This window comes from Echiichthys vipera (assembly GCF_963691815.1).
Source record: "Echiichthys vipera genome assembly, chromosome: 14".
Lineage (NCBI taxonomy): Eukaryota > Metazoa > Chordata > Actinopteri > Perciformes > Trachinidae > Echiichthys > Echiichthys vipera.
The window spans coordinates 22541452-22556505 of record NC_139839.1 but is presented as its reverse complement, the minus strand read 5'-3'; the positions used below and the strand labels follow the sequence as shown (position 1 = coordinate 22556505).

The following is a 15054-nucleotide window of genomic DNA, read 5'->3' as shown; positions in this document are numbered from 1 at the left end:
CCGTTGCAAAACTGACTTTTAGTGGGCCGCAGAGATTTTCGGGGAGCCTTAGGTCGGTGAAACCAACATGGGGAACGCAGAGAGCGGCTGCGGTAGAGGAAGCGGCGACGAGGAAGACGTGGAAACGGAGAGCCCCGGCTTCGCGGAAGACAGTCCGGCCTCTGCGGCCACTGCCGTCGGTGTCGGAGGCGGTGCTGGCTCCGGTTCTGGGAAAGGCGGAAGGGGATTGAATAACCAGCCCGTGCCCACCGGTGGACCACCTAGCCCCGGGGTACTCTTGGAGCAAGTGAAACTGAGAGAGGCGGCGGCTTGCATTAGCGACTCAGGTGTCGCCATTCATGAGTCTGTCCTGGCCGGGAACGAGGGTGTCCTGGTGCGGTGGCTGGAGGACCGGTTAAACCGAGGAGAAGAGTCTGTCAATGTGGAACAATTCTGTGAGATGCTGGAGAGCAGAGATGCCCCGAGAGATGAATGTGAAGAGGTATATAGATATATAGTACATCCAGAAACGCAGGAAAGCCAACCTCTCATAAGGCATGTGAAATGGCAATAACTATATGTTATGTTTGCTGTTTTTCATGCCCATACTATGATGTAAGAACGGTTGATAGTTGTAGTCCTGCCTATTTATGATGAGTGATAAGTGGCCTGTATATGATAGCATAGTAAGGGCATGATATCTGTTTAGTTATCTTAAGGGCGTGCAATGAGTCAGACAAATGAGCTTTCCTCGTGTAACCTTTGCTTGTTAGGTTTATTGTCACTGAGTTTTCAGCTTTGGCCTCTTGTCACTCAACACGCTTCTTTGTTGTCTGTTGGCTGACATTTGTTGTTTAACCATAGGTTGCAGATCAATGGGTTGACTAAAGAATGTGCAGTTTGGCTTTGCGTAGGTAGACATGTGCCACTGCTATACTTTCAATACTATAGGCTATATTGGTTCAACTATCACACCCCTGTGAGCATTTAGACATAGAGCTATTAATACCAGCCCCGTTCCTCTTAAAAGATGACTTGTGAAACATATACATAACTTCATAACAAGTATTAGAGGCACAGCATATTGTGTGTCCCATGAATGAATAGCAGTTATTGGCCTATTTGTTGTGCGTTAAGTTATATCCATATGGGTTTGTAATGGTATGCAGGAACAGGTGTGATTGTGTTAGCATATAAAGTGTCACAATGTGTGCTTTATGTCTCTGTCTCAGGCCTTTGGACAGTTTGATGCAGAGGGTGATGGGGTGGTGGATGTAGAGAGCATGCTGATTGCTCTGAAGAACTCCAATGGAGCTAATCTAAAGGGAGAGCTGAGTCATGTGATAAGACAGCTACAGGCGTGCTCCCTAACTCCAGGTATGAGATGTGATTTGTTTACCAGGATTGTGCATCCAGCAGTTGGCAGAGGAGTTAGCGCTGAATATCATCCACCCTTTTTTCCCCACAGGTTTTGTGGACATATTCTCCAAGACCAAAGACCGGTTAGGGGCACATGCCTCTAAAATACTTAAATTCTTACATAGGAATCGTATTCCCAGCAGTGCCATCCCATTTCCTATTTTAGAGGGCTACAACAGCATCTGCACCATGAGGTCCAGTGTGGTCCAGGACTTTTTGGAATTCCTCTTGCAGAAGGAGAAAGGTGAACACCAGAGCTGTGGATGAATAAAGTGTTTTCCTGTATATTTAAAAGATATGGGAACACTAAAGACATATTTGAATCTGTCTCCCACTGCTGCGCAGCTTCCAGTGAGCTGTCCTAATCTGTATTTGTGTCTTTCAGATTTGGATATCCAGTACAGAGCAGAGCTAGATCGTGATCCGGAGGTGGATAAGGTCAAGGTGGTCACACAGTGCTACAGTACAATAGAAGCTTCATCCAATGTCACAGACATTTACAAGATGACAAATGGGGAAACTGTATCTTTCTGGCAGTCAGATGGCAGTGCTCGCTCACACTGGATAAGGCAAGGACGTCCACTCTGTAAAGTGTGACTTGAGGCTATGCAGCTGATTGTCATGTGTGCTTGATCCTTGAATTTGGGAGTTTTTGGTTCCTATTATTCAATTTAAGGTGGAAACGTGTCTCTTTTCTGTTCACAGATTGAAAATGAAACCAGATGTGGTTTTGAGACGGCTGGCAATTGCTGTGGCTTCTAATGACCACAGCTACATGCCTCAGCTGGTCTCAGTTGCTGTCGGGAAGAACCGGCGGTCCCTGCAGGAAATCAGAGATATCCGCATCCCCAGCAATGTCACAGGCTATGTAGCTCTCTTGGAGAATGCCAACATCACACACCCCTGTGAGTCACCACCTGTCGGTCTGTCTGCTTAGTTGAGTGTTTATTTATCTTGGCCTTGTGTCTTCCTCCACTGGTGTTTGTAGAGGAACTGTTCTCATTTGCACCCTTTCTGTGAAGACAGAGCATGGTGTCAGTTATAGAAGAGTACTGCTGATTTAATAGATAGATGAGCGGTTAAGTGCCTCACTTTGAATCCTCATGTAAGCTTCCACGAGCTTAGGATTGAATTCAGTCTAGGCATCAAATCCAGGCACTTTTGCTGCTGATGGGGGTTAAACTCAGGATTTAATCTGCTTCAGGACCATCTGTGAAGCCAACAGGCCACACGTCCATCTCTATTATTTGAAGTAAAACTCACAGACTCCAGTTTTTTGCTAAGAGATAGCTGTATATTTTTGAATGAGGATAACGGCAAGTTAGAATCGATTAGGCCAAGCTGCTTTAAGCAAGAATGGTCAACTATTAGCACAGGATAAGATAATGGTGACAAATTCAGCAACATATATTACGAAAGCGGCCCATCTTTTGTCACTCCAACTAGAGGCTGCTTTATTTTCTAAATCACAATGGGCAAACAAATCCATTGGCTGGCTTTGCGTGGATTTAACTTATCATAGTTATTAGTAGAAGTGATTTGTTTATTTGTGTCTCCCTCGATCAACATCCATTTCATGCTGTTCTCAAAGGATGAAGCGACCCCTTATGGCATTTATGCATGATGTATTCCACCAGTCTGCTAACTGCATTATCCTTTTACCAAACCCCAGACATTCAAATCAACATTAAGCGGTGCTTGAGTGACGGATGTGACACACGGATTCATGGCTTGAAGACGCTGGGCTATCAGATTACCAAGAGTAAAGAGGTGTCTGTTTCGGATGCTTCAGCCATCTGGTACCTATCTCTCCTCACCTCTTTGGTCACTGCATCCATGGAGACTAATCCTGCACTGGCTCAGACAGTCCTTCAGAGCACACAGTAAGATGCACCACTCGTGGTTTATTCACATGTAAAAAACAACAACAATGCAATAATGTGTGTAAGTGTAGTGATTTGACTAGCACTTGGGTTCTGAGGCTTTTATGTGTCGTTTTCCTCCTAGAAAAGCCTTACGGCACATGCCACCCTTGTCCCTAACACCATCATCTACAGAGTTCCCCAAGTTCTTCTCTTTGAACATCCTGGAGGAGGTGGATGGATTTCTTCTCAGGATAGCAGAGTAATGTTACACGCCCATTCAACATTTTTAGAGATACATCATGGCCAGTTCTGCTCTTTACTGGAGTTTTTGCAAGCATTCTGCTTGTGAGAAATTAAACTTCAATTTGTCAAATTTCAGAAAGAGAAATGTTTGACCGACCAACATTTGGTCTTTACTCCTAAAGAGTAAAGGGTAGAGAAATGGTTTCTGCCATTAATCAGTATGAGCCCTGTGTTGAATTGTTATGTTCCTGCTTCTATATTTGAAAATATGGATAGATAAAAGTGAACTGGTAGTAGGTGGTATTTGCCAGTCTTGAAGTAGGAATTAAAACTTTCATGCCGGATTGTTTATTTGGGGCCTTTTTCAAATTTTATTTTCCACATAAATGTAATATGTATTTTTTCTGAGTAATTGTTAATCATAGATTCATTCTCTGAGTTTAGCCATGCTTTATGGGTAGATGGCAGCTTTAAAGCTGAAGTTGGTAACTTTCATATTTGCTAGAACTGTCGCTATATCCCAACAGCGACATGAAACAGACGATCTGTGAAAAAGTCATTATCTCTACCTCTCTTTCTGCTCCTAATGCAGCTGCTAGATTCCAATACGCCAAATCATCGCAGATGAGTTTTTGACAAAGTGTCAATAACTGCACATTAACTAGAAATGCTGACCAAATATGAATCAAGATTCTGTTACTGTATTGCATATTTCTTGCATAATGTGTTAAGGAGTGTACCGTTTACAGTACAGTAACAGAATCTTGATTCTTATTTGATGAGCGCTGCCTAGTTTTTACAGTTTGATAAGAGTTCAGAGGAGTCATTGACGCTCAGAGACTCCTGATGTGACTCCTAAAGTGACAGTTTCAGCGAAAAGGAAAAAAAGTATTTTTCATAAAAAGTTACCGACTTCAGCCTTAAAGGATAGGTTAGTAGGTCACACCCATATGAACACTGAAAGAGTTATTGGTATTGGTGATACCTCTGTCCATACTGGCAGCAAAGAGATCTTTAAAAAAAAAAAAGAAGCAGTTTCAATGTAAGTGATAGAGGACAATCAGTCCTTCTTTTGTGCAAGAATTAATTCTAAAGTTCAACTAAAGCTAATCACTTTGCAGCCAGCATGGACAGTAAGAACAATTACAGTAACCACAACTTCTTTCAATGTGCATGTAGGTATGTGAGTATTGCAAGATTGACTTGTAAACCTACTATTTACTATTGATTGGAAGTTCTGACCATGCACGAATGTATACTTTTTTGGCCAAAATACCTGTATACCTGTGTGAAAGAGAGACAGAAATTATAATTGAATGTGACTAAAACCCTGAAACTAACATGTGTTTTTTTGTTCCTGTGTAGCTGCTGTGTGAGTCCTGATGCAGAATTGACCCTCCTAGCCTTTGCTCTGGCCAGAGGCAGTGTGGCAAAAGTACTCCAAGCCCTGTCTTGCATCAGTGATCATTTAGAGTCCGAGTACAAGGCCTCCTCCCTCATCGTGTCTATGGCCTCCGTTAGGCTGCGACTACTTAATCGCAATGGTAACGTGACCAGCCCTCCTTTACTCTCATTTACACGAGGTCATTTGAAACCATAGACCTAGGAGAGAAAGTGCTTAGCTTAGGGAGGATATGCATTAGTGGACTATGCAGTGGAAAATTGCTTATTCTCTTTCAAAGCTGCAGTTCAGTGTGGCAATCAATGTCTTCCATTAAAGGAATGAAATTATAACCTGTATGGAAAAATATCAACTCTGATGTCATCCCCCACCTGCTGCAATGCAAAAACAATGATGATACCCTTATTCACATGTACTGGCTGTGCCCTCTCTTACAAAAATTATGGTGAGATGTCTTTCACACCTTTTTCTAACATTTTAAAGCAGAATCTGAATGCAGACCCTTTGGTAGTTCTGTTCTGGCATTTTTGGGGGAGACATTCTCCACCTGACATCTGCATGTCACATGGTTTCCTTTGCCTCACTTTTGGCCAGATGTGTAGTTTTGCTTGAAGGATGCTGCCATGCCCACACTTAAGCAGTGGCACAGAGGCATAATGTCCTGCCTTAAAATGGAGATGAAATGCTTCTCAGTCAGTGGCTCTGAGAAGTAAATAGGGTGGCATGCATTCCAACTTTACCTTTGACACAAAAAGTAACTCATTACGTCATGGAAATGGCTACATCTTTAATTGTACCTTTCCATTCTTAGACACTGTCTTATACCTATTCTAGATAAGAAAGGAGGAGGGGGGCTAGGGTTGTCTTAATTTGTTCTGGTTGTTATTGTCAATTGTTGCTGTTTATTTAGTGCATCCGGAAAGTATTCAGTGTTTCACTTTTTCCACATTTTATGACGTTACAGCCTTATTCCAAATTGTATTAAATTAATCTCTGTCTACACACAGTGCCCCATTATGACCACGTGAAAAAAGTTTTCTTGAGTTTTGAAAATGTATTAAAATTAAAAAACAAAGAAATCATATTTACATAAATATTCACAGCCTTTGCTTAATACTTTGTAGAACCACCTTTGGCAGCCTCTACAGCCTCAAGTCTTTTTGAATATGATGCCACAAGCTTGGCACACCTCTCTTTAGGCAGTTTTGCCCATTCCTCTTTGCAGTACCTCTCAAGCTCTATCAGGTTGGATGGGAGACGTCTGTGCACAGCCATTTTCAGATCTCTCCAGAGATGTTCAATCGGATTCAAGTCTGGGCTCTGGCTGGGCCACTCCAGGACATTCACAGAGTGGTCCTGAAGCCACTCCTTTGAGATCTTGGCTGTGTGCTTGGGGTCGTTGTCCTAGTCTGAGGTCAAGAGTACTCTGGAGCAGGTTTTCATCCAGGATGTCTCTGTACATTGCTGCATTCATCTTTTCTTCTATCCTTACAAGTCTGCTAGTTCCTGCTGCTGAAAAACATCCCCATAGCATGATGCTTGACTGTAGGGATGGTATTGGCCTCATGATGAGCAGTGCCTGGTTTCCTCCAAACATGACGCCTGGTATTCACACCAAAGAGTTCAATCTTTGTCTCATCAGACAAGATAATTTTGTTTCTCATGGTCTGAGAGTCCTTCAGGTGCCTTTTGGCAAATTCCAAACGGGCTGCCTTGTGCCTTTTACTAAGGAGTGGCTTTCGCCTGGCCACTCTGCCATACAGGCCTGATTGGTGGATTGCTGCAGAGATGGTTGTCCTTCTGCAAGGTTCTCTTCTCTCCACGGAGGAACGCTGGAGCTCTGACAGAGTGACCATCGGGTTCTTGGTCACTTCCCTGACCAATGCCCTTCTCCCCCGATTGCTCAATTTAGACGGCCGGCCAGCTCTAGGAAGAGTCCTGGTGGTTCCAAACTTCTTCCATTTACGAATGATGGAGGCCACTGTGCTCATTGGGACATTCAAAGCAGCAGATATTTTTCTGTATCCTTCCCCAGATTTGTACCTCGAGACAATTTTGTCTCTGAGGTCTACAGACAATTCCTTTGACTTCATGCTTGGTGTTTGCGCTCTGACATGCAGTCAACTTTGGGACCTTATATAGGCAGGTGTGTGCCTTTCCAAATCATGTCCAATCAACTGGATTTACCACAGGTGGAATCCATTTAAGCTGTAGAAACATCTCAAGGATGATCAGTGGAAACAGGATGCACCTGAGCTCAATTTTGAGCTTCATGGTAAAGGCTTTGAATACTTACGTAAATGTGATTTCTTTGTTTTTTAATTTTAATAAATTTTCAAAACTCTCAAGAAAACTTTTTTCACGTGGTCATAATGGGGCATTATGTGTAGAATTTTGAGGACAGAGATTCATTTAATACAATTTGGAATAAGGCTGTAACGTATTAAAATGTGGAAAAAGTGAAACGCTGTAAATACTTTCCGGATGCACTGTATTTGATGCTGTGTTGATGTTCATGGTATAACAATGCGCATTATGTTTGACCAACCCTGGGAACATTTAAAAAAAAAAAAGATAACTTTGACATCATGGAAAATGCACTGTCGTGATGCGTTGTGTCTCATTCTAGGGAAGCCCCTCCAGCTGCACCTACAGGCCTGTGATGTGAAAAGTAAAGAGGAGAAATCAGGACCAGAAAACATGCTCACAGAATCCTCCACTGGAGACGGTACAACTGAGATATTCCTTATTCATTGAGCCAAAAATGCCTTAAGCTTTAGTATGGCCGTGACCTTAAGTATAACTCAATGTTTTTGTTGCTCCAAAGGTTTTCTTACAGAAAGCGGCAGGAAGAAAGCCAGTGTGATCCTGTCAACAGAGGACCAGAGTAACTTCCAGATCACTCAGATGAAGATCAAAGTGAGGCTCCATTAGATTTTTCCATTTCATTCAGAACTTTGATTAAACTGACAGTGATAAGGGATCCATGTACATAACACTTATTCTACTCTCTGGTTTGTGTCATCAGGTGCGGAAAGGAGCCATTGGAGCAAAATGCGGCTTGGTGTTCGCGTACAAGGATGAAGACCCTTTTGATGCAGAGAAACATTTCAAGCGGTTCAAAAAGTATGATGTGTGGGACTACAAGGACTACAAAGAGTTTGTCCAAGACAAGTAAGGATCTCTTAAAAGCTGTCTAAGTTGTATTGTTCCGGATATTTGGGTTTAGTGTGCTATAGTATTAATTGATTTCTGGGGTTGACAAGCCCATAATAAGAGAAGCCAGCTATGATTAGCTGGTGTTGCTGCTAAATATATTCCATGCAGGACAATGTCATATTTCTGATTAAATAAGATAATACTAATATAGTTAGTTTGTGTGAGTTATAGAACCCCTCAGCAGTCTGGGGGTCTGCCTTAGTGGTTTGTGTGAAAGGCTGACACACCATGCTGTCACCTGACCTGCAGTGTGAAGATTCCAACACAGTCAGAGGACGAGCCGATTGGCTGGTTTGAGCTTGAGGATGACTGGAACGATGTGGACATCAAGCTGCAGCAGTGTCGCGTTGCAAAGGTACATACTGCTTAGACACATTTTGTCTTTCTTCTACACTTTTGAACCTTGTTATTTAACCCCAGTGCTATTCTGTAATACTTTGTGTTACATTTTTTTATTTTTAGTATTAAGGGCTTCCAAACTAACTAACATACTAAAGTATGCTAAACAAAGGCCATCATTTTACATTTTGCTTTCATTATCAAGTAACCACACCTCTTATTCCTCTGTTTCCTTGTCTTCCTAGTTCCTGATGGTAAAATTCCTGTGCACCAGGCAGGACTCTGCTGAGCGGCTTGGAGTGCAGTCCCTCAGCTTCAGTGGTTATCTGTGCCCCGGGTCAGAGCGGCTTGGAGACCTGGACGACCTTAGTCCAGAGAGAGAGAGCTTCGACTGTGATGCTGTCACTGGCCTGTGTCTCCTTAACAAGACACTATTCTTCATACAACAGCTTACACGAGACATGGTAAGTACCAATCCCTACTACATTGATCACTCATCAGAAGGACAACCCGAAAACATATCGCCGATGTGGACGTGGTCGATGTGGAGTCATTATGTTTTTGGGGTGTCATTACATCCGTCAATCAGTCCCATTCTTGGGAACTTGATAGCTCAGGAATCCCTGGAGGGATGCCAAAAACTTTGACTTGGACTCAAGGATGAACTGATATGATTTTTGAGGTCAAAGGTCAAGGTCACTGTGACTGTCCCATACTTGTGATTGTGATATCTCAAGAACGTCTTGAGGGAGTTTATTCACATTTTGCACAAATGTCTGCTGGGACTCAGGGATGAACTGATTAGATTTTGGAGGTCAAAGGTCATCGCCTTCACAAAACGCACTTTGCTAATCATGACCTATGATCATGATCTAATGGGATAAAATGATGAAGTGATGACATGTTTTATCCAAAGGGTCAAAGGTCAACTTCACTGTGACATTATAATGTTTATTTCCGTTATTCAACATCATTACTCAGGAACAGAAGGGGAAACATTTTGGTTGGATGCTGAATTGGTGACACTAATCTTTAAAGGGGCGAAGATGCATGTGAAGCGTCCATGTTTCGCCCAAAACACAACTTTTAAAAGCTTTTTCAATTCCTTCAAAGTATTCACTACTTGTATTATTTAAGTCAGGACAGTTTGGATGTAAACTGCAACTTGACTGCTTTGTCGAGGCATATAACCGCAGGGCGGTAATTCTAGTTTAATTTAGTTTTTATTCTAGATCTAATATTATAGATCCAAGATGGAACTGACAGAGGGAGTTTGCGGGCGGGAGAGGGGGCGTGGTGTTGTCTGCTTTGCTGACGAAAAGCTGCCTCCATATGAGTCATCTGCCACCAGGTCAGCCAATAGCAAAATTCAATAACAATAGCTGGGTTTCAGTAGAGGGCAGTCGCTATGCATATTTATAACACAATATATAGAATTAACATATGGACGGATGGAAGATTTTGACCTGAATCCATCAACAACACTACTAAATGCCCATTTACATGGTTCTCAGTTTAAAAAGTGTTTTTGAAGTTTAGCTACTCTTTAAATATCAATAATATTATTATATTTTTGCTAGGATAACCTTGAAATAACACTATAGCTGAAAACATATCAACATAATCATGTATTATACTGTATAATGTGAAGTATAGCATGTAGTATATTTGCTGAAGTGTTTTATCGAACCATACACAGGGGCCAATGGTGACAATGGCTGCTGCAAAGAAATTGCATCAAACATTTTTTTTTCTTATTACTCCTTAAATTAATCTCACACCACAAAACACCAGTCACATATATTGAGAACAAGTTGAAGAATATTCTTTGTGTCAGGAAACAATAAGGTTTATGAGAAATATTACAATTAAACATGCCACTGGTCTGAGATTGTCCTTATAAGAGCAAAATACCACATTTTGTGGACATTTGGTAAAATTCTTTATTTCCATATGTGTTTATTTCTTTAGTTACTTTATTTCACTGTTACTATATTCTTCATTTTATTTATGATGGGTTCCTCTTCCCACTTATAGCCATTAGGAGACATTGCAAAATCTCCTTTTTATGATGCTATGTGTCGGGTTTTGTTGTGTTATTGTTGAAGACTTTCACCCTCTTTCTCTGTTTCTGCAGGATGTCTCTCACTTCAAACAGAAGTATCTTCTTGACTTTAGTGGTCTCGGCCTGAACCTCTTTTGGAACTTCTACAGTAAACTCAGGGAAATGTGAGTAGTAGTACTGTCACTGCTGTTTTTTGTACTACAGCTATTAGTACAACGCTAATTATCATTGGGACACTTGCACACATATCAATGTCTCACCTGTAATTGATCATATGTCTTTGTCTCAGTGAGGGAGAGGAGGTGTTGAAGAGCAGAGTTCTGCTGCTCCAATTGATGCAGAACTGTTTCCCCATGCTGCCCAATCCACTGGAGCCCCGGGACCCAGAGGAGAGCAGAGGGACACATGAGGGAGCCACAGCAGCGGCTTGTTCATCCACGTGCAGCGGCGCAGAGCCTCTGTCTGACTCTGTTAGGGCTGTCGGTGAACTCTACACTCACCTCTGCCACAGTAAGAACCTGTCATCTTTCATACAACTGGGAGCAGTCAGAAGTGTTTGGTTGAATTGTCATATTTGGTTAAATTTCTCAAAGATTCTTTAGACAATAGTAGCTTGTCATGATTTATTTAAGAATTTGTGAAAATCTACTCAACAATAATATCTTTGATGTTTGTGTTTCAGTTGTGGATAGTCCAGAAGGTGAGACATTAGTGGAAAAAGCTTTGCACAAGGAAGCAGTCAAGTCCATTCTTAATGGAGCAGCTGTTTTCTTCCCTGACAAACATGTCAGGCGAGACAAACTCTTCCACATGATGGTGAGTTATATGAAAAAAAAATGACAATAATAATAATAGTTATTATTATAATATAATTAAAAAAAATGATAATGTGCCTTTTTTGAAGAAAAATATAACAGAACAGGATCAGCAAGAGTCAGTGAAGGTGACGTTTGAATCGCTTTGTAATTACTTCAGGTAAGAATACTGTAGATTTACGTACACATTATCATATGATCACAGTGGATCAGCAACAGCTGTGCTCTCTCTGTGCAGTGACCAAGATCCAAGTGGCCTTCTTCTGCTCCCACCTAAAGGTGCTCCCTCAGACTTTGACATCAGCCCAATACTCTCAGTTATGGAAACGTTGCTACTGGTGGCAACAAGAGAGGTGAGACCTCTGTCACAGCCACCAACTGTGTCATTATGGTATTTACCATTTATCAACCCCCCTCTAATCTCTCCATGTACCTTTTGTCTCCCATCTCTCAGTGTGAGGTGATGATGGTGAATGAGAACAGTGGAGCCAGTAGGGCAGTGTTGCTCTCCTTGTTCTGGGCTCTGCAGGGTAGTCTGCTCTCCTGGTGTTACCTACAACTCAAAGGAGGAGCCTCCTCCGTTATCGCTATGGAGCTGGCCAGGGAAATCCTACTAAAATGTGAGATACTGTGAGATTACAGCTTCCTATTTTCAGGGTTAGATTCTGTGTGTTAATACTAGCACACAGCCAATGAATGACAACACTTGCAATGAATGGAATTCATGGTTGAGTAGACTAATTTGTGGTTTTCGAGTGACCAAATGCATTTGTTCAATAGATGTGGACCAATTCCTGGGAAGTATCAAAGCTGTCCTTGGTTCTCTGCTGGGGAGGTACACTGGTACTGAAATTACTGACAAACTAGGCAGCTCCATCCTAGCCACAGTCTTCAGACAACTGGTAATACATATATATATATTTCATGATTCTGAATTGCCTTGCTGCACAGTTATAAAGTTGACTGGGCTGAGTGAATGTAATATTTGTTCCGGTCCTTGCAGATGATTTTACTCCTGGAGCTGTGCTCTTTGGACATCCCTCACAGTGTGCTGCTGAAGACCTTCTCCTCTCTGGTCGAGCTACTTAAAAGCATGTCCAGTGATACTGGAGACATCTTTTCTAAGGTCAGTCCACTCTGACCTTAGACCTTAGTGTAACAGAATTTATACCGCCGCTCATCCCATTGTATTAGTATGAACAAAGAGATACTTGGGGCTTGGAGGGTTGTGAAGTACAGCAACACTACTGTAACCAGTGGTGGTAGATCCATTACTTAAGTTAAAGTAGAAATACTGCAATATAGTAAAAAATACTCCATTAAAAGTAAGAGTCCTACTGTAAATGTATATGAGTAAAATTAGGAAAATATACTTAAAGTACAGTATCAAAAGTAAAGGTACAAATAGAAATGTCCTCCGAGTGTTTTACTACTAAATAGAATATACTAGAATATAAATACTTTATTGATCCAAAGCTGGGAAATTGCAGCTAAGATGGGAAATTGCAACTATAATATTATTGGATTATTTTTATTATTACTGCATGTGTAAGTAGCAGTGTACTGTTGTAGGGTGGTAGAAGTGGAGCTAATTTGAACTATTCTGTAGACTGTTCGGTAGTTTAATCTCTAACAGTGCATCATATTTTATAAAGTCATCATGTTTTGGATATAAAATCTTAATCTGTAAAAGAAGCAGTGACTGCAGCTGACAGATAAATGTAGTGAACTGGAAGTAAAAAGTAGCATACAATGGAAATACTGAAGTGAAATATAAATAACTCAAATCTTTACTTAATTAATTGCATGCCTTGTCTCTGTAAGGTGGATCAGGAGAGTTGGCACCAGCCCCAGCAGCCAGTGGTCCTCAGGACCTGGAGCATGGAGTCCCCTCACAACTATGAAAATAGCCGCCACGAGACCAGCATCTTTGCCTGTCCTGGTGCTACCTCCTTTGAGGTGGAGTTTGACGAACGCTGTGAGACAGAGAAAAGGTGACTGATGTGAAATATTACAAAAAACAACAGGTCTTGTCGTTTTTTTTATCCCCAATGAGAATCTGTAGAACCCATCATCTATGCTCTTGATATTCACAGATATGACTACCTAGAATTCACAGATTCTAGAGGTGGGAAGGTCCGCTATGATATGAAGGTTGGAAGTGAGAAGTGGCCAAAGGTGGGATATGGGAAACCATACAGTTGTCTCCTTATGAAACACTGCCGCTGCTTTTTTCATTTACACATGTCTGCTTCTCTTTGCTCCTTCAGAAGGTGACATTTGATGCTGGCCCTCAACTCCAGTTCCTCTTCCACTCTGATAGCAGTAATAACGAGTGGGGTTACAAGTTCACTGTGACAGCCTTGGGCCTGCCAGATATCACTATTTCTTGGATGTCAGACCTGCAGCTGCTAGTGGCTCGCCTGATGGGTCGTCTTGCTTCCAGAACCCTCGCCCTGAAATCCCCCCACGGTGAGACTGTTTTCCAAAAAAATCACCTTTACCAAACACATGAATGAAAATGAAAATGTTTCTTTGTGTGAATCATTTATCAACATTTGGGAAAGACTGTGTCATAGTTAGGATCTTTTTCATCTTGTACATTTGAGGCTTACATGAACAGAAAGTAGGGTATTTGTTTAACATACTTTGGATTTGAAAAATAATATTTCAGACCATTTCAGAATGATATCACACACGCCTTTTTCCAACCTCAATGATAGAGATTAAAATGCTGATATCTGTGTATTGCTTTCTATTCCAGCAATACGCACTATTAATGAGCTTCCACCGGGGCAAATGTCCCATGTTCAGTCTTCTCCTTTATGGAAGCCTGTCCTGCGACACGGCCTGTGTGAAACAAAGGAGATGAATCAGACTAAAACACCCACAGACCAGGTACTGTCAAATCTGCTTCATCTACATTTGTAGAAGTGTGTAGACTCTCAGTTTTAGATTATTCCATGACCTCAGCAGCTAGGTGGTGCTCTAACACTACGTTGCTTTTCTGTGTGATAGACGAATACATGGACTCTTGATGACTTAATGAGCTTCCTGGAGGACTTTGCCCGTTGGAACCCTTCCCAAGAACCAACAGACACTAGAAAAAAGCTGATGAAGACCATCATGCAGTCCTGCAGAAAACAGCCAATGAGGACTGAGATTGCCGCCGGGTCAAAGACAGACCAAGCAGTGAATGCCATTTGGGCAGCCATGGTATACCACACACCAGCCCTCAACCACGCCCTGAAGACCTATGGTAATGCTTGGCTATAATCAGTTGTCTTCTGTTTCTTGCTGTATTTTATCCTGGAAATTCTGCATGGTTGATTGACTTGTTTGAGTAAGTTTTCTCTCTTCTGTTTTGTCTTTGTGTGAGTAGTTAATCAGGATTGCAAATCCTGTTTAAGTGAAGAATTTGTGCAGGTGTTTTCATTGGCAGACAGCATCAGAACATGGATGGTGAGTGTTACTCATACATAGCTTTGTTGATTATCTGCTGCTTACTTTATATTTGACCATTGTACTCGTCTACGATGCTGTTGTATTTTTTTCCTGTCAGTTGGAGATGAAACAGAGATACCTAGTTAGCAGAATGAATGTTCCTGACGAGAAGGAAGAGGGTCACGATGAGGTTACCATGGAGACACTAGGTGAGGACTCCAGCTAAAAGACATATTCCACCCTTGCTTTTCACCAAGTATTTTA

The 15054-nt window shown here is 41.7% G+C and overlaps 1 protein-coding gene across 1 annotated transcript in view; it reads left to right on the top strand.

Moving 5' to 3' along the window:
* Window positions 1-50: 50 nt before the first annotated feature.
* zzef1 (zinc finger, ZZ-type with EF hand domain 1) overlaps window positions 51-15054 on the top strand; it is a 34562-nt gene continuing 19558 nt past the window's right edge. Inside the window, exons 1-28 of the mRNA XM_083926507.1 lie at window positions 51-481; window positions 1212-1356; window positions 1448-1642; window positions 1784-1967; window positions 2104-2303; window positions 3071-3281; window positions 3406-3522; window positions 4872-5050; window positions 7538-7636; window positions 7736-7827; window positions 7937-8082; window positions 8377-8482; window positions 8712-8930; window positions 10604-10695; window positions 10821-11041; window positions 11214-11347; window positions 11436-11506; window positions 11585-11699; window positions 11801-11966; window positions 12127-12248; window positions 12350-12472; window positions 13171-13340; window positions 13443-13524; window positions 13617-13818; window positions 14111-14244; window positions 14365-14605; window positions 14729-14808; window positions 14909-14999. Of these exons, the coding sequence (XP_083782633.1) occupies window positions 68-481; window positions 1212-1356; window positions 1448-1642; window positions 1784-1967; window positions 2104-2303; window positions 3071-3281; window positions 3406-3522; window positions 4872-5050; window positions 7538-7636; window positions 7736-7827; window positions 7937-8082; window positions 8377-8482; window positions 8712-8930; window positions 10604-10695; window positions 10821-11041; window positions 11214-11347; window positions 11436-11506; window positions 11585-11699; window positions 11801-11966; window positions 12127-12248; window positions 12350-12472; window positions 13171-13340; window positions 13443-13524; window positions 13617-13818; window positions 14111-14244; window positions 14365-14605; window positions 14729-14808; window positions 14909-14999 (4351 nt within the window). The 5' untranslated portion in view covers window positions 51-67. The remainder of the gene's footprint in view (window positions 482-1211; window positions 1357-1447; window positions 1643-1783; window positions 1968-2103; window positions 2304-3070; window positions 3282-3405; window positions 3523-4871; window positions 5051-7537; window positions 7637-7735; window positions 7828-7936; window positions 8083-8376; window positions 8483-8711; window positions 8931-10603; window positions 10696-10820; window positions 11042-11213; window positions 11348-11435; window positions 11507-11584; window positions 11700-11800; window positions 11967-12126; window positions 12249-12349; window positions 12473-13170; window positions 13341-13442; window positions 13525-13616; window positions 13819-14110; window positions 14245-14364; window positions 14606-14728; window positions 14809-14908; window positions 15000-15054) is intronic.